The following is a 19,495-nucleotide window of genomic DNA, read 5'->3' as shown; positions in this document are numbered from 1 at the left end:
CCAGGGCCTTGTCCCTCCTCAGGTCCACCACCAGTTCCTTTGTCTTCGTCACGTTGAGCTGTAGATGGTTCAGCTCGCACCATGCGACAAAGTCTTTCACTGTCACTCTGTACTCGTCTGCTGATACATCCAACTATTGTAGTCATCAGAAAACTTCTGAAGGTGGCAAGTCTCTGTGCAGTAACTGATGTCCGTGGTGTAGAGGGTGAAAAGTGCTGCAGACACAAGGGGGGCATCTACTTGCATCACTGTCAGATTATCACCCAGAACAGCAGGCCAAACAGTGTTAGATGCACTGGAAAAGTAAAAAACCCTGACAGTACTGGCATTCTTGTCCAGGTAAGCGTAGACTTACGTAGTGTCGCACCATTTATTGGTGTCAAGATCAAAAATTTTAAAAATGGGTGGACTTCCCCTAAGATCTGGATCTCACCTGATATGGATGTGTTTCCGCCAACCAAAAAAAAGCCAAGCCTCTTGCATAACTTGAGACAAGGAGGAAGTAAACAGAGTGAAAAACTTAAAGAGCTCTTTGTTTCGTCAGAACATCTGATCAAACTTAGCGGAGCAGGATCCAAACCACCAGCACAGGTTTAGGACGATATGTAAGAACTTTCTATTTCTTATCTTTCAATAGCTGCTTATAATGATGACTCACTGAGGTGTTTTGCTCTTTATTCTTGGTCTCTGTGTGTAAACCTGCTGTCTGCAGTAGAAAGGTTATAGCTTTTACTCTGTTTGACTTTGCTGAGTGACATAAATCATCACAATCAGAAGTTTGGTATCACATCGCTGCTTCCTCAGAACTAATTTAACCCAGTAGTGTGTTATAGCAGTGTGGAACCTTTTCATACCAAACTTCTTTAAATTATGATTTTTTTAAGTCCTGAAAGATCAACAAGCTCCAGAGCATTCACGTTTCTTATTCTCATTTCATATTATACAAACCCAGACATCCAGCAAATTAATTACTGTTCACTGTTTATTTTCCATTGCTGTTGACGCTGTCTTGTTAAAGGGCAAATCAGCAGACTACACTTTCCTGCGTGGTACACTTTCACAGTTTATGCAATATGACAACAAAAGCATTTACAAATGAGGCTTTATTATGGTTATGATTATTTATCCACTTCTACTTATTCTTAAAAGCCATAGCTACATTACATATAACCCTAACCTACATTACAGTAAGTCTTTATAGTCTCTTAAAAAACAGGAAGCAGCTTTTTATAAATCTATAAATACAATTTTGGGGTATGATTATGTTAAATGACCTCCTGTGTCTCCAAGTTATCTAGTTATATTTTCAGGTTCTCCTTTAGATGCTGTTCTTTAATGCCTCACACACACAAATGTAATATAGGCTTTACACAAATAATACAGATGAAACTGCTTAGGCTGTATTTCCTGTAGACTCACATTTCCTCTCAACCGTCTGTGTTATTGTATCAGCCCTTACTGCAGGCAGTACAGTGTTCTCACTGGATTCCATTTACAGTGCACCATTACTTACTGCAGAAATTAATCTCTTCAAGCTCATATTATAAACACTAAATCTCACTATACAATATGTATAATGACAGTTCCTTTTTTGCATGTTTGACATCAGCAGGAATGTTAGCAAACAGCAGTCTTTAACTGCTTATTGTCTAAAATTATTATTCACAATTTATCACGTTTTATTATACACATACCTCATATTCTTACATATGAACGACGTGACAATATGAATATTGTCAGTCCATAAAACAACATATCCTGTTGTGTTTAAGTAGAAGCATTTAGGGTAATCTAAAGTGTGCAATTTCTATAAGTGTGCAATACTTCTATAATAATCTGAGTTTACTATAAGATTCTTATAGGAATCCTGTAGTCCATCCATCTATCCATTACCTTCCACTTCTTCGGGGTTCAGGTCACGGGGGCAGCATCCTAAGCAATGAGGCCCAGACCTCCCTTTCCCCAGCCACTTCCACTAGCTCCCTCGGGAGGTGTCCAGGAGGCATCCTAACCAGATGCCTGAACCACCTCAGCTGGCTCCTCTTGACGTGGAGAAGCAGCGGCTCTACTCTGAGTCCCTCCCGGATGATCGAACTTCTCACCCTATCTCTAAGGGAGAGTCCAGACACCCTGCGGAGGAAACTCATTTCGGCCGCTTGTATTCGCAACCTCATTCTTTCAGTCATTACCCAAAGCTCATGACCATAGGTGAGGGTGGGAATGTAGATCGACCGGTAAATCGAGAGCCTTGCCTTATGGCTCAGCTCTTTCTTTGCCACAAGAGACCGGTAAAGAGTCTGCATCACTGCTTACCCAGCACCAATCCGCCTGTCAATCTCCCGCTCCCTTTTACCATCACTCGTGAACAAGACCCCAAGATACTTAAACTCCCCCACTTGAGGCAAGATCTTATCCCAGACCCAGAGAGGGCTCTCCACCCTTTTCCATCTTTTTCCATTTCCCACCCTTTGGAGGTACTGATTCTCATCCCGGCCGCTTCACACTCGGCTGCAAACTGATCCAGCGAAAGCTGAAGTTCACGGCCTGATGTCTCCAATAGGACCACATCATCTGCAAACAGTAGCGATGTGACCTTGAGGTCACCAAACTGGACACCCTCCATCCCCTGACTGTGCCTAGAAATTCTATCCATGAAAATTATGAATAGAATCGGTGACAAAGGGCAGCCGTGACAGAGTCCAACTCTCACTGGGAACGAGTCCGACTTACTGCCGGCCATGCGAACCAAACTCCTGCTTTGTTTGTAAGGGCCTGAATGGCTCGTAGCAAAGAGCCATGTACCCTGTACTCCCGAAGCACCTCCCACAGAGTACCCTGGGGAACACAGTCAAATGCCTTCTCCAAATCTACAAAGCACATGTGGACTGGTTGGGCAAACTCCCATGAACTGGAGAGGGTGAAGAGTTGATCGAGTGTTCCACGACCGGGGCGGAACCCGCACTGCTCCTCCTGAATCCAAGGTTTGACTATAAGCTGGACTCTCTTCTCCAGTACCCCTGCATAGACCTTACCAGGGAGGCTGAGGAGTGTGATTCCCCTGTAGTTGGAACACACCCTCCGGTCCCCCTTTTTAAAAAGAGGCACCACCACCCCAGTCTGCCAAGCCAGTGGCACTGCCCCCGATGTCCACGCAATGTTGAAAAGTCGTGTCAGCCAAGACAGCCCCACAACATCCAGAGCTTTGAGGAACTCCGAATGTATCTCATCCACCCCTGGAGCCTAGCCACCAACCTTGCGGCCACAGCTACAGTCAGCCACTTGAACAATGGAGGAATGGAACATGGCCTATTCTGAGTCAATGTCCCTCACCTCCCCCGATATCTGGTCAAACTTCTGACAGAGGTGTGAGTTGAAGATCAATCTGACAAGTTCTTCTGCCAGACGTTCCCAGCAAACCCTCACTATACGTTTGGGTTTGCCTGGTCTGACCGGCATCTTCCCCACCACCTGATCCAACTCACCACCAGGTGGTAATCAGTAGACAGCTCAGCTCCTCTCTTTACCCAAGTGTCCAAAACACATGGCTGCAAGTCCGATGACATGACTACAAAGTCAATCATTGAACTGCGGCCTAGGGTGTCCTGGTGCCATGTGCACTTATGGACATCCTCGTGTTCAAACATGGTGTTTGTGATGGACAAACTGTGGTTTGCACAGAAGTCCAAAAACTGAACACCACTCGGGTTCAGATCAGAGAGGCCTCCCAATCACACCCCTCCAGGTCTCACTGTCATTGCCGAAGTGAGCGTTGAAGTCCCCCAGTATAACAATAGAGTCTCCAACACCCTTCCCAAGGACTCTAAGAAGGCTGGGTACTCTGAACAGCACAGACAGCAGTCAGGACCCGTTCCCCAACCCGAAGGCATAGGGAAGCTACCCTCTCATCCATCTGAGAAAACCCTAACATACAGGCACAGAGTCAAGGGGCTATGAGACAGCCCAAATCTGTCTGCCGTCTCTCACCATGGGCAACTCCAGAAAAGAATAAAGTCCAGTCCCTCTCAAGGAGATTGGACCCAGAGCCCAAGCTGTGTGTTGAGGTGAGCCTGACTATATCTAGCTGGTGTCTCTCAACCTCATGCACCAACTCAGGCTCTTTCCCCGCCAGTGAGGTAACATTCCAAGTTCCAAAAGCCAGTTTCAGCAACCGAGGATCAGAATGCCAAGGCCCACGCCTTTGGACACTGCCCGATCCACAAAGCACTGAACCCCTACTACTGCCCCTTCCATCGGTGGTGGGTCGATGGGAGGGGGGACTCATGTAACTCCTTCGGGCTGGGCCCGGCTGGGCACCATGAGTAAATGCCGGTCACCAGACACTTGCTGGCGAGCCCCTCCCCCAGGCCTGGCTCCAGGGTGGGGCTCCAGTAACCCTGATCTGGGCAGGGTACACAAGTCCTGTTTTCTTCTTATTTTCATAAGGGTAATTATGGATCACACTTTATCTGACCTGGCACCTAGGGCCAGTTTGCCATGGGAGACCCTACCAGGAGCTTTTGCTCCAGACAACATAGCTCCTAGGATCATTCAAGCATGCAAACCCCTCCACCACGATAAGGTGGTGATCCATGGAGCGGGACTCCTGTAGTAGTTACCTTTTTGTAAGTTAGAAAATGGGGAAGAGTAGATTATAATAACATGTGCTTCATGTTCATTAATTAATAATTTACTATTTTACTAATTTATTATTTTATATATATTTCCAAAGATGTAGGTGTGAAATGAAAACATATGTTTTCATACCACCAGTTACTGTGCCAGTACTGATTCCAGTTCCTACACAGTACTGGGGGGATATTTGCAGCATCATTATATAAATAAATAAGTAAAAAAGTCAATCATTAAAATGATCATTAATTAATAAAATTCAAGTTTTACTCAAAACCTTCATTCATGACCAAACTCATCTGAATGGTTGTGAATGGAGGTTCTGAATAAAACTTGAATGTGTTTCGTTTTTGCTTGTGCGAACATGACTGTGCTACTGTTACTAGTCAGTCCAGATTGTAGGACAGAGGTAAAGTGTCTCTGCCTGACTTTAAACACTGGGTTTCTTTTGTACTGCACGATATCCATAATATAATCACATATGTGTTCTTTCTAAAGGTACACTGTACATCACGATGGCTGCATCACTCAGCATACTGTATGCAGTCTCAGGTGAGAATGTTAGATATTTTCCCTTCTTGTGCCTGTGTTCTATTTCAGTATGACATTAACTGATAATGGATTAAGTTAAGAATCACAGCATAAACCTCAATGTGTGCTAGAACAGGGGCTCCCATTTCCATTCCTGGTGACCTGCACAATTTTACTCTACACCAGTGGTCACTAACCCTCCTCCTGGAGAACTGTTTTCCTACAGAGTTTAGTTCCAACCTGCATCAAACATACTACCCCCCCTTGCCTCACACTACAGCCTCCAGTCAATCAAAAATCTCATTAATCAGCTGGAGCAATGCGGCAGACTGTGTTTGGAATGAAGGTCTGCAGGAAGGTAGAACTCCAGGACCAGGGTTGGAGACCACTGCTCTACACACCTGACCCAGCCAGCAAGGTGTTTCTCAATTAGCTAACGAGTTGAATTAGGCATTCTCGATAAGAAAAAGCACAACAATGTGAAGCCTGCACACCTGCACATTCCTGTTTAATGTGATCCTCTACTCTGCCACTAGGGGTACTGACAGCAGCTTTGTTTACTTTACCTGACATTAAGCCAGGGGACTCTGTTACTCTCCCCTGTAAACTCCTTGAAGACCCACCTGTGGAGCAGCTGGATGTGCGCTGGCTGCTGGGTGAACATCTGGTCATCAGACTGAACCGAGACCAAATCATCTACAGCATCAGCTACAGGAACAGGACTGAACTACCAGCAGGGGGCACCCGCCATGGAGATTTCTCACTGACCATCACACACACACAGCATGGAGACAGCGGAGTGTATCGATGTGTAATCTTCAAAGAGGAGCAGGAGCTCAAACTTGCAGAACTTCAGCTCTCAGTGGAAGGTAAGACAAGAATATTAAATGTAAGTTTACAGTTGATTGAACTGAAAAAGTAAAAAAAAAAAATTTTAATTGTGTTGGAAGCATGATCCCCCCGCGACCCTGATGGAGAAGCGGCTTAGAAAATGGATGGATGGATGGATGGAAGCATGTGGAATAGACTGCCTCCTGAACTGCCACCATTTAACGGGGGCCATGGAGAATTTACTAATTGCATGAGAAAACCATTAATCATTCAGGGAGTCAGATCTTGGGGGAGCTGACCAATCCAATCAACAACACAAAATAAAAATATAAACTCCCCTGCTCAAAAATCACACGTGCCTCTGCTACGCTTGAAATATTTTAAAAATTCTGTCTTTTCCGATTTTTTTTGTTCTTGCTTTTAGCAGTTGCTGAAATGTAGGAGTGCTGATGCACCCTCAGTACCTCCATGGCCCATATTCCTTTCACTGTTTTATGAAGCTGAAATCATCACAAAAAGTGTAAAATATGGGGCAGTCGTGGGCTGGAGGTTAGAGAACCATCCCTGTGGCCGTAAGGTTGCTGGTTCAATCCACTTGGCTGACAGTCGACTGAAGTGCCCTTGAGCAAGGCACCTAACCCCTAATTGCTCCCCGGGCACCATGGATGGGGCTGTCCACTGCTCCGGGCAAGTGTGCTCACTGCTCACTAGTGTATGTGTTCAGTAGTGTGCATGTATGTGGGTGTTTCACTGCACGGATGGGTTAAATGCAGAGGTCTAATTTCACAGTGTGCAAACACAGTGACAAATGGTTGTAAATTCTATTCTATACATATAGAATATTCATATCTATCACTCTCTCTCACCCCCATCCCCAGTCCCCCATTGTCCCAGTGCTCTGTTTGTCAAAGTAGGACATGAAGTGGTTCTTCCATGTTTTGGTCGTGTGGACTGGATGGATTCAGAAGCTGAGTTTGTGCAGTGGAAGAGGGGCTGGACAATTCTAGAGTGGGCACAGGGTTCTCAATATGTAGATCCTCAGTTTACAGACAGAGCATCACTGCCCAAAGACAGAATCCTGCAGGATAACCTCTCTCTTGTGCTGAAGAACACTCACCATGAAGACCAGGGACTTTACATGTGCTTCTTCAGGAAGGGCAAAGATATCAGACTTGCTGCCCAGATTAATCTCACTGTTACAGGTAAGCATGCTCACTTAATTACAAGGATGGGAGATTCAAATAACATCAGAGGAAGTGTGACAGAGTGTGACAGGGTGGGACAAGAGGTGAGATGAGGGGAATGAGATGAAGGACAGGTCAGGACAGGAGGTGGAATGGGGTGGGACAGAGAAGTATACAATGTTGGACTGGAGTGGTTCAAGGGTGAGTAAGAGTAAGACAGGAGATGGGAAAGACGATGGCACAGTGGGATGGAGTGGTACAGGAGGAGGAGCAGGATGGGATGGAGTGGGACAGGAGGGGCATATTGGTATGGAGTGAGACAGGAAGGGCATGCTGAGATGGAGTGGGACAGGGGGGGGGTGTGGTGGAATGGAGTGGGACAGATGGGGTATGGTGGAATGGAGTGGGACAGGAGTGGCATGTTGGGATGGTGTAGACCAGGAGGGCATGTTGGAATGTAGCAGACCAGGAGGGCATTTTGGGATGGAGTAGACAAGGAGGGCATGTTGGGATGGAGTGCGTCAGGCCTAGAAATACCATGTAAATCAGTTATGCTCTTTACAGATATTTCACTTGTTTAAAGCAGTTCTGTAACTTTTTTTACTAGCAATAAAAAAAACATCTTTAAAAATCTGGATGTATAATTTTTGAATGAGATGGTTAAGTACAGTTGACTCTGGACAACTGAGAACTGTGCATTACTAGTTCCATGTCTGTCTGTTAGATCATATGACCTGGTTGGAGGCAGGGTCTGGTACCTCGGTGCTCCTCCCCCTCTACACTCTATCTCCAGTGATTGTGAGGTTCCTGCCTGATGGAGGAAAAGGTTCTGTACAAGTGTGTGAGGTGGAGAAAGAGCAGATGAAGTGTGAAACAGCTCAATACACCCATTGCATGGTTCTCAAGAACCACTCCCTGGAGCTGAAGAACCTGTCCATGAACGACTCTGGAACGTTCTCAGTTATCATGAGGGAAACACAGCGCACTGTCAGTGTTCACTTCATACATGTCTTGCCTGCAGGTACATCAGTCCTCATGTGATCTTTTATACACCTAGCAGAACATCTTTATTCAACACGTCTAACTCTCTGATTCCTCTCATTTCCAGGTAATGCTGTGCTACAAACAGACTCACTAGCAGTGCTGATAATAATGGTACCCATTTTACTGCTGGTGCTGGTGCTCATCATGTTTATGATTGTGCTGAAGCAGCGGAAGAGGACACGTCTAACTAAGGAAAAAGGCACTGAAGGTCATCGTCTCAACAACATTGATGTCACCAGCAGTACATTGTCCAGCATTAATAATCTGCAGCTTGCCAACAGCACCATTTAAACAACTGTTTACTACGAGTGAAAATTACTCTCATTTACATGTCATATGCCACATGTCATTCATCATTCATCATACTTGTTAATAATAACAACGTGCATGTCTAAACATGTTCTGATGCTAAACCAACCCTGCTAGAAAAACCAGCATAGAGCAGCAAGACTGATCACCTAAAAACAGCGTATGATATGTTTTGGATGCTGGTATGCTGGCCAACAATCATGACCATGCTAGGTGACCAGGTAAACCAGCTTAGATCATCTTTTTGATTATTACTGGATGGTTTACAGGCTGTTTATTTTCAGCACATAATGCCAACATGTCAGCATCAATGATCTGTGACCCACTTCTGACTCTCTCCCCCCACCCCTTAAATTTATGCCCATTAGTGAGGTCACTATTGATACATCACTCAAAAAACTAACACATTTAATTTGAAGCTGTCCATCTACACTGCGTTCATGTTCCCATATCACAAAGCTTCTTTTGTAACTTTTGGAAACAAAGGAAGTAGTGTGGGTTTCTCGGTTTCCGTGGTTTCAAGCCAACACTGGACTCTTAAATCTCAATTTAGGTCTTATATCTGAAGCCCTCCCATTGAATATGACATATGTTAAAGTTATATATCTGCAGTCTGTCTGAACGACTTCTGCCCCGTCGCACTCACACCCATTGTGATGAAATGCTTTGAGAAACTGGTTCTCAGTCATTTGAAAGCAGGGAGGAGACCCAGCACCTGGCTACCTGGTGTACCACCAACAATCTCTCCTTTTACACAGACAAAATCAAGGAGCTCATGGTAAGCTACAGGAAAAACAAAAGCTGCATGCACTCTTCTGTCCGAAACAACAGTTCTGAGGTAGAGCATGTCCCAAGACCTTTCATGGACACTCAGCACTTCACATTTGACTAAGGCTCAGGCTCAGGCTCTACTTCCTGAGGAGACTAGAGAAGGAGCATGTGTCTCCTCAGATTCTCATAAACCTCTAGTGCTGCACCACTGAAAGCATACTGGCCAACTGTGTGACTGTGTGGTATGGCAGCTCCACTGAGGCCGACAGGAAGGCCCTCCAAAAAGTGATGAGGACCGCTGAGTGTATCACTGGCACACAGCTCCCTGCCATCAGACATTCGCAACCAGCAATGTGTGCGTAGAAGGACTCCTCCCACCCCAGCCACACACTGTTAAACCTCCGCCTATCTGGGAGGAGATACAGAAGTTTCAGACCAGAACCTGCCAGCTCCGGTCCAGTTTCTTTCCCTCCACCATCACCCTGATTCACTAATCTTGTAAAACTGTATGTTGCACACAATATTTATCATTATTTACCATCCCTTGCATTTCCATACAATAGACTGTATATAGAATACAACACATAATTGTCTACACTAACAATGCAAAATCTACTATATATATGGTATTTATAGTATTATGTGTTTATATATACATGTATATATCATTCATAGATATTTGTAATTGTGTATATATTGTTCATATAGTTTTGTTGCCCTGTACTTGTACTGAGCAATGACAGTAAAGTTGAATTTAAACCATCTGTAAACCATCTTGCACCTCTAAGTTGATATTTGTATCACGTAGCCTCAGCATTATGTTTATGTTATCCGATTTATATTCTTCTTCTTATTATTATTATTTTTCTGCCGGATTTTAACTAGTCCCGCAGTTTTCAAGATATTGACGCTGTTCCAACTCCAAATTGTCCAGCCTGACTATGTGATGCGTGCTTGTTTTCATCTTTTTGATCGGATGCACGGATTCCGTGTAGGAGCCGAAAATCTAAATTCACGCATGGAGCACAATGTCTCACCTGCTCCCAGCCTAATATACTCAGCCTTACTAGCACACATAATGATTTTTTAAGGTGGAAATGCTTTTAAGGTGGAATTGCACTTAGGTAGCATTGAATTTTAAGGTGGAACTTCTTTTAAGGTAGTACTGCACTGTAAAAAGTGTATTTGAGCAGTAGTTGAAGTAATGTAATTTTTTGAGTTAGTGTTATTCAGCTTCCTGCTTTAGTGATGGTAGTCTACTTTTGTGGATTGTATCAACTTAAAAATGACACCATGTTACCCCAACCTGCGATTCTTATTTCAGTGAAAGTGGGTCAATTAAGTTTCTTTTGTGCGTCTGATATCATGATGTTAATGCCATGACGTCCACGTCATTTCCAGACCGCACTGTTTTTTTCAGGCGCCATTTTTGCACCGCGACTCGGAAAGAATCTAGGGGGGACCGGGGGGTGTATATATGGGTGTGTGTGTGTACATATTGGGGTGATATGTGTATGTATATATGTGTGTGTATGTATGTATGTAGGAGTGTGTATAGGTGTGGAGGTATGTGTGCGTAGGTGTATATATAGGGATGGATGAATATATAGGAGTGAAAGTATGTAGGTGTATATATGGTCCAGGATGTATATATGAGGTTTAGTGTATGTGAGGACAGCTGGTTCTGGGTCGGGGGATTGTTGTCCCCGGTCCTCTCCTGGCTGCTCCCCTGTGGTTGCTACTTCCCCCCCCGGATGGGGGTGCCTTGGGGCTTCAGGGCCTGGCCTGGTACTCCAGCGTGACGGTTGGCCCGCTCCCCTGGGTGGTTGGGTTCCTGGGCGTCTCAGGGCCCCTCGGCGGGGATGGGGCCCTGCTGGGTGGTGGGTAGCTCTCGGGCGTATGAGGCGCTGGGTCTCCGATGCTGCCTCGTGATGGGGGGGGGGCATCCTGGGGGCGCCTCTTGTTCCTCTGGTTCCCCCGGACCTGCGCTCCGTGGCTGGGGGGGGTGTTGTCCGGAGTCCCCCTCTCCCTTCCGTTGGGGTGGGCACGCAGGGGTCACTGGGAGATGCGGCCCAGGGTCTCCACTGCTCCTGGGGGGGCCGCGGCGGGCGGGATTCCCTGGTCTTTCTCTGCCTTCCTCTGGCCTCCGGGGAGATGTTGTCGCAGCTTTCTGTCCTCGCTATTGAGTGCAACTTGTGACAAATTTATACTGTACTGCACTCACAAACACACACACCCACACCCTCACCCACATACACATACATCACAGTCATTTGTGCAGTATTTCCAAGTGCTGTACGTCTCCGGTACACTTTCTTCTCTTTTCTCAGGAGCAGCAGTTGGTGAACCATCGCCGTGGCATTTGCGCTGTTTTTTTTTCTGCCCTTTTGTTATTTCCCTTTTTTACCCCCCCCCCCCTTTATCTCTCCTCTCCCTACAGATTCCCCTGGCCTGTCAAGTCTGGCATAATGTTGACACATTTCATTAAAATATCAAATGTATAAACAAAATGAAATTAAATCATTAAAAAATAAATAAAGAAAGAAACACTGACAAGATGAGCCTATAATCTATAGTGCTCATTTTGGAAAAGTAAATTTGTTTGGCACAGTAACGCAGTCTGACCATAATTCTGATTGCAAATCTGCCAGACAAGACAGGCAAAAAAAAAAAAAAGTTTAATGCAATACACATTCATAATGTGTAAGATTACATGTAAAATTATACACCCGATTTTTTTTAACATTGTATTGTTTACGTTTTTGAAAACTCGCTCAACCAAACCAGCTATCGCTAAGTAACGCTAACGTTAGCCAGTTTTAAATTAGCGTGACTAGCTAGCGAGTCTTTTTCGACCCATTTTGCTGGTTTTGTGGAATCTCATATCTTCTGTCTTCTGATGTATGACCCTTGTAGTAACAGTAGTAGCCAAGTATCATTTTATCTGGTAAATAACTTTTAAGTCGCTGTAGTGTCCTGCGGCAGTGCTAGCGTAAGGCAGTAAGTGTGATATTAGTAGGGACAATTCTGTCTTCCCAAAATATTGGCAGGAACAATTCTGTCCTATAAGGACATTTATGTCCCAGAAAAATATTGGTACAGACAATTCTGTCCTCCCAAAATATTGGTAGGAACAATGAAATCCTCCTAAAATATTGGCAGAGAAAATTCTGTCCTCCAATTATATTGGTATATAATAATCTCAAGATAAATACAACATCTCAGTGCTACTTAAATTAATAATGAATAGATATGGTATTATCAGATCCGTTCTCTGTTTATCTGTTAATAAGATCACATGACCCGGTTGGAGGCAGGGTTTGGTTCCTCGGTGCTCCTTCCCCTCCACACCAAATCTCCAGTGATTGTGAGCTTCCTGCCTGATGGAGGGAACGGTTCTGTATAAGTTTGTGAGGTGGAGAAAGAGCAGATGGCGTGTGGAGCAGCTTATTCACACAGTATAGATCTACAGCAGCGCTCATTGGAGCTGAGGAAGATCTCCATGGAGGATTCTGGAACGTTCTCAGTGATGGAGAGAGAAACACAGTACACTGTCAGTGTTCTTTTCATACATGTGGTTCCTCCATCTAGAGGTACATCAGTCCAACTGTAGCATTTTACACACCCAGCAGAACATCTTCATTCAGCACATCTAACTTTCTGATTCCTCTCATTTCCAGGTACAGGTGTAACCAAGGATGCTGCAACAGCACTGATAGTAATAATTATACTGTTTGTGCTGATTTTTTGGCCATTGTGGTGACAGTGATGAGGTGGTGGAGACAGAGAGCTCTCCGAGGAATAGGAAGATAAAGTCCATCACCTGAACAGAGACAGCAGAGATGTCCAGCATAGCCAACATGATCAGAAACACTTTGTGATTATGATTTCTCACTAAATGGCTGTTTTTATTTGATGTTCTGTGAAATCGAGCTGGTAATTGGCTAAACTCAAACTCTGCACATGCCAATCAAAGAACCTATAAAAAGAGAAGCTTTATCAGCAAAATGAACTGTTTAAGATGTAAACAAAGTCATTCAGAGTGGTTTGGTGTGAAATGCTCCGTTGTTGAGAAACTTACAGTCAGAATTGTTCACAGTGGTGGTGATAGGAACCAGACTTCCTCCTCTAAAAGCTCCCTCACAGAAAGTTATTACATGAAATGGTTGTGAATTCACTGCCTGATGTCTGAGACACTGTTTTATGATAGTTTTGAGAAGATTTTGGCCTCAAACTTCATTCACAAGAGAGGGATACATAATATGCAGGGTGCTGTGAGGCAAATAAGTAAAGAAAAATTATTATCTTAGATATTCCAATTTTTTTCATCAACATTCCATATAAATCTCAGAAGACAAGTGTAGGTTCACAGGTGGTTTAAAATAGTAAATACAATGTCTATATTTGTGTTGTAGTCATAGTGACCCCCAGTTCCTATCACCACCACTGTAAAGACATCTGAAACATTTCACATCAAACCACTCTGAGTGACCCTGTTTCCATGTTACACTTAATTATTCAGAATTTTTGGAAAAATCAGTGGAATTTGTCTTGAAGAGTTCAAGAAAGTGTCCAGGCAAAAAAGAAACAGGAATGGTCTCATGCTTAGAGAAGCTGACTGAGACTTAAGCAATCCAAGTGAGTAGTTCCTCTTGAGTAGAAGGCTTCGCCCTCATCAGTTTGTGTGTTTCCCATGAGTTTGAGCGCAAAAAAGCAATAGATTTATACATTAATTGATTGATCTAAAAAACTGTAAGATATATTTTAATGATCTAATTTAAAAAGAAGTGGTTCCCAGTGAAGCTTGGCCAGTTCCACCACTAGAGATGAAAATGGAAAGGGAAGTGTTTTATACAGATGTTCAGTCTTAACTGAAAGTGTAAGAACGGCAACTCCCACTGTGAAACATTAAGGCCCTGTGGGTGAGATATATACAATATATATTTATATATATGTTATATTTATTTATATATATACAATGTTTTATATATATAAAACATTAAGGCCCTGAGGGTGCAGAGCACTAGATGAAACCCACAGGTATCTGTTCACAGAGCATCTGAATGTTAGATTTACTAAAGCTGCAGTTGATCACACTAACACTGTGAGTACATACTGCAGCACATTCTGCATAATAATAATGATAACGTGTAGTCATGTTAATGAAAGTGGCATAGCTCTGAATTTGCAGTGTTTGTGTGCTCAGTGTTGTTGGCCACTGTAAGAAGTATATTCAGGTATTTTTCCATGTGAAAAACCGCATTTAAAGTTTATAAACTGCATGTTTAAGCTGATGCGCCAGTTACGAATATAACAACACACCCACAGGCAGAAAGTGTATAAATGTTTCTATATTAGTAAAAATTCACTACTGTACATATTTGATTCTTAAATGTATGTAAATTGCTGTATTACATACAGTTCATCGTAATGAAGCCCAGAGACTTTATAGAAACAGAATAGAGCAGTTTTTCTCTGTACTGTAAACTTTGAGTTTGTGTTACTCAGACCTGTATGTGTATATGTTGGGCTTTTTGTCTCCCTTTTTGCATTTTTCAAATAATGTTTACTATTATTTTTATATTATTCATTATTATGAAGACATAAAAGACACTGGTATTTACATATGAACAATAAAGTAATACAGTGTTTATTAAAAGTCCTCAACTGTTTGAACACCACTGTTTTTTCAGTTAGATAAGAAAAAAATACCCAAAATTGCTATTTGGGTAAATTTGTGCTTCAGCCTGTTGACTGTATTCCTGTTATATAAACAGTCACTGATTCCAGAGCAGATCTTCCTGGAGTTCAGGGTTTTGTTCTCTGTGATTTCTCTGTTTACTCTGTTAGCCTCCTAGCTAGTAAGCTATAGGCTACAAAGCTAACAACAAGTATTAAAGCATAAAAAGGGTTCTATATTAAAGCTTCCAGCCAGACAGACCTTATTCAAAAAATAAGGTAGGTTATGTTCTGAGTTCTCAAAGAAGTGTTTCGTTTTTGAAGCTTCCATGATTAGCTAGCTAATTAGCTCGCTAAGGCTAGCCTAGCCATGTCTTTTAGAGCTGAATTTCATGCTGCTGTGCTGGTTCAGCTCCTGTTCTGCTCTACTGTTGATCTCCTCTCTTTAGTGTTTTATTTTAGACCAAAAGGATCCACAAACTCCTATATGGATTATTTGCAAGGCCCCAGGGTGCAGCTGCACCTTTTAAGGTGGAACAGAACATTTGAATAATAAAGCAGTCTCTGTTTTGTAGTTCTTATGCTGATAGATTCTGGGTGTTGTGAGAAGTTCTTCTGTGTAAGTAGGTTTTTGAGCTGCTAATTTATCAGAATCAGGTTTATTGGCCAAGTATATTGGTGGCTCTTTGGTGTTAAATGCAATACAAGCAATGTACAGGTAATTTACAGTCAATATACAATATACACAGTATGCAAGCAATATGCAGACTACATATGGAAGAGTGATATAGACAATGTGCATATTATTTACAAATTATTTTGTAGATAAATCATTTTGTACATTTTTTGCAAAGACAATTTTACTTTTGATTGTTTGCCAGAATTTTTATACTGGAGAATGAGTTCAGGAGAGTCTCATCCGACCTTCTCCATTACAACCACCTGGAAAACCCCTAAATATCTCTAGACTATAACTCTCTCCTTACCTCTGAGTACACATCAGCCTGGGCTTCAAAACATTTCCAACCATTAGCCCACTATGCTACAGAAAATTGTGTCTCAAAGTTGAATTGTTTATTTGTTTGTTTTTTTATATATTTATTTTTATTTTTTAGTTTGTTTCCTGCACCGACTAGAGCTAAAACCTTCTACAGCTCCACCAGCAGCAGAGAGTTATGTATACTGATGCCCAGTATACAGTACCATTTAAAATGGTTGCTACTCATCATATTTACAGTCATGGCCAAAAGTTTTGAGAATGACACAAATATTATATTTTCACATGATGTGCTGCCCTCTGGTTTTTATGTGTGTTTGTCAGATGTTTTTATCACATACAGAAATATAATTGCAATCATATTATGAGTAACAAAAGCTTTTATTGACAGTTAGAATGAGTTAATGCAGCAAGTCAATATTTGCAGTGTTGACCCTTCTTATTCAGGACCTCTGCAATTCTCCCTGGCATGCTCTCAATCAACTTCTGGACCAAATCCTGACTGATAGCAATCCATTCTTGCACAATCAATGCTTGCATTTTGTGAGAATTTGTAGGTTTTTGTTTGTCCACCCGTCTCTTGATTGACCACAAGTTCTCAATGGGACTAAGATCTGGGGAGTTTCCAGGCCATGGACCCAAAATCTCTATGTTTTGTTCCCTGAGCCATTTAGTTATCACCTTTCCTTTATGGCAAGGTGCTCCATCATGCTGGAAAAGGCATTGTTGATCACCAAACTGCTCTTGGACGGTTGGGAGAAGTTGCTCTCGGAGGACATTCTGGTACCATTCTTTATTCATGGCTGTGTTTTTAGGCAAGACTGCGAGAGAGCCGATTCCCTTGGCTGAGAAGCAACCCCACACATGAATGGTTTCAGGATGCTTTACAGTTGGCATGAGACAAGACTGGTGGTAGCGCTCACCTCGTCTTCTCCGAACAAGCTGTTTTCCAGATGTCCCAAACAATCGGAAAGGGGATTCATCAGAGAAAATGACTTTACCCCAGTCCTCAGCAGTCCACTCCCTGTACCTTTTGCAGAATATCAGTCTGTCCCTGATGTTTTTTTCTGGAGAGAAGTGGCTTCTTTGCTGCCCTCCTTGAGACCAGGCCTTGCTCCAAGAGTCTCCGCCTCACTGTGCGTGCAGATGCACTCACACCTGCCTGCTGCCATTCCTGAGCAAGCTCTGCACTGCTGGTAGCCCGATCCCATAGCTGAAACACTTTTAAGAGACGGTCCTGGCGCTTGCTGGTCTTTCTTGGGCGCCCTTGAGCCTTTTTGGCAACAATGGAACCTCTCTCCTTGAAGTTCTTGATGATGCGATACATTGTTGACTGAGGTGCAATCTTTCTAGCTGCGATACTCTTCCCTGTTAGGCCATTTTTGTGCAGTGCAATGATGACTTCACGTGTTTCTTTAGAGATAACCATGGTTAACAGAAGAGAAACAATGATGCCAAGCACCAGCCTCCTTTTAAAGTGTCCAGTGGTGTCATTCTTACTTAATCATGACAGATTGATCTCCAGCCCTGTCCTCATCAACACCCACACCTGTGTTAATGGAGCAATCACTGAAACGATGTTAGCTGGTCCTTTTAAGGCAGGGCTGCAATGAAGTTGAAATGTGTTTTGGGGGATAAAGTTCATTTTCTAGGCAAATATTGACTTTGCAATTAATTGCTGTTAAGCTGATCACTCTTTTTAACATTCTGGAGTATATGCAAATTGCCATTATAAAAACTGAAGCAGTAGACTTTGTAAAAATTAATATTTGTATCATTCTCAAAACTTTTGGCCATGACTGTAGTTATTATTATTGTATGTCCATTCATAACTAATACAGAAGAATTAACATGTTGAGAACAAATTATGAATTATTCATGATAATTTAATATACTTTTTATTAAGGATATTTTTTTGGGTTATCTGCTTTATGTTTGAACTTTATTCTTACAGTTCTTGAATGTTCTCCAGCTCTGTTCATCATTCTAGATACTTCTAACATTTCTACAGTTTTATTTACAGTGTTCTAGATTCGACAGATGATCTGAAAGCTGAGAGCAGATTATGTACATTTTGTCCATTTGTCTGAAACAGGATTTGTCATTATTGAAAAGAGTGATTCTAGATGTATATTTTACTAGCTGGGTATTACAGAACCAGCAGCACAGAACCACACAGTACAGCATTTTACAGAGTGTGTTAGAGACATGAAATACAACCCCATTTCCAAAAGCTTTGGGACGCTGTGCAGAATGTAAATTTGATCTCAATGACACAAAAAAGTTGGGATGGGGCCACAAAAGGCTAGTAAATTTGTGTAAGGCTAAAAAACACCTGGTGGTTGATTGGCAACAGGTCAGTAACATGATTGGGTATTAAAAAGAGCGTCTGAGAGAGGCTGAGTCTTTCAGAACTACAGATGAGGAGGGGTTCATTACTCTGTGAAAGACAGTAGTGTGGGTAAGTAGTACAACAATTCAAGAATAACGTTTCTCAACATAAAATAGCAAAGAACTTTTGGGTTTCATCATCTACGGTACATAATATCATTAAAAGATTCAGAGAATATGGAGAAAGTATGGAAGGTACAAGACCAAAAGCCAGTATTTGCTGGCTGAGATCTTTGGGTCCTCAGGTGGCCCTGCACTAAAAACAGACATAATTCTGTGGTAGAAATCACAGCATGGGCTCAGCAAAACTTCTGAAAACTACTGTCTGTGAAAACAGTTCATCGCTGCATCCACACATGCTAATTAAAACTATAAAACACAAAGAAGAAACCATATATGAACAGGGTCCAGAAATGCTGCCACCTTCTCTGGGCCCAAAAACAGACTGGGTGGAAAAGTGTTCTGTGGTCCATCAAATAAAAAATTTAAATTATTTTTGGAAACCACGGACACTGTGTCTCTGGGCTAAAGACCACTCAGCTTGTTATCAGTGCACAGTTCAAAAGCCAGTATTCATGATGGTATAGGGGGGTCATTTGTGGTTTAAGTGACGTGCACCCATGCATCTGTGAAGGCACCATTAATGCTGAATGATATATACATGTTTTGGCAACATGTGCTGTCATAAAGACAATGTCTTTTTCGTGGAAAGCCTTGATTATTTCAGCAAGACAATGTCAAACCACATTCTGCATGTATTACAAGAGCATTGCTCCGAAATAAATAAATTGACCTGCCTACAGTCCAGACCTGTCACCACTGATAACATTCAGCACATTATAAAATGAAAGATGTGACAAAGGAGACCCCCAAACTGTTGAGCAGCTGAAATCCCACATTTCATCACACATGATCATGATGATGATGAACTCAGGACTCCATGCCTGATGATGATGATGATGGACTCAAGACTACACAGATGATGATGATGATGATGATGATGATGATAATGATGATGATGATGATGGACTCAGGACTACACATGATGATGATGATGATGGACTATACACATGATGATGATGATCATCATCATCATCATGGAGTCAGGACCACACAAATGATGATGATG

The 19,495-nt window shown here is 42.6% G+C and overlaps 1 protein-coding gene across 2 annotated transcripts; it reads left to right on the top strand.

Annotated features, from left to right (window-relative positions):
• Positions 1-505: 505 nt before the first annotated feature.
• On the top strand, positions 506-10,072 carry LOC108433949 (butyrophilin subfamily 1 member A1-like). 2 transcript variants are annotated; one of them, XM_017708835.1, is made up of 6 exons: positions 506-605; positions 5,128-5,181; positions 5,738-6,029; positions 6,870-7,193; positions 7,900-8,196; positions 8,284-10,072. In XM_017708835.1, exons 2-6 carry the CDS (start codon positions 5,170-5,172, stop codon positions 8,508-8,510), a joined length of 1,152 nt encoding a protein of 383 aa, XP_017564324.1. In that variant the 5' UTR covers positions 506-605; positions 5,128-5,169; the 3' UTR covers positions 8,511-10,072. The 2 variants fall into 2 exon arrangements, with proteins under 2 accessions (XP_017564324.1, XP_017564323.1); XM_017708834.1 differs by having other exon boundaries at positions 5,697-6,029.
• Positions 10,073-19,495: the final 9,423 nt, after the last annotated feature.

The sequence above is a fragment of the Pygocentrus nattereri genome, chromosome 10 (genome assembly GCF_015220715.1).
Source record: "Pygocentrus nattereri isolate fPygNat1 chromosome 10, fPygNat1.pri, whole genome shotgun sequence".
In the NCBI taxonomy this organism is placed as follows: Eukaryota; Metazoa; Chordata; class Actinopteri; order Characiformes; family Serrasalmidae; genus Pygocentrus; species Pygocentrus nattereri.
Note: the sequence above shows the minus strand (reverse complement) of the source record. Positions and strands in the feature narration are given on the sequence as shown.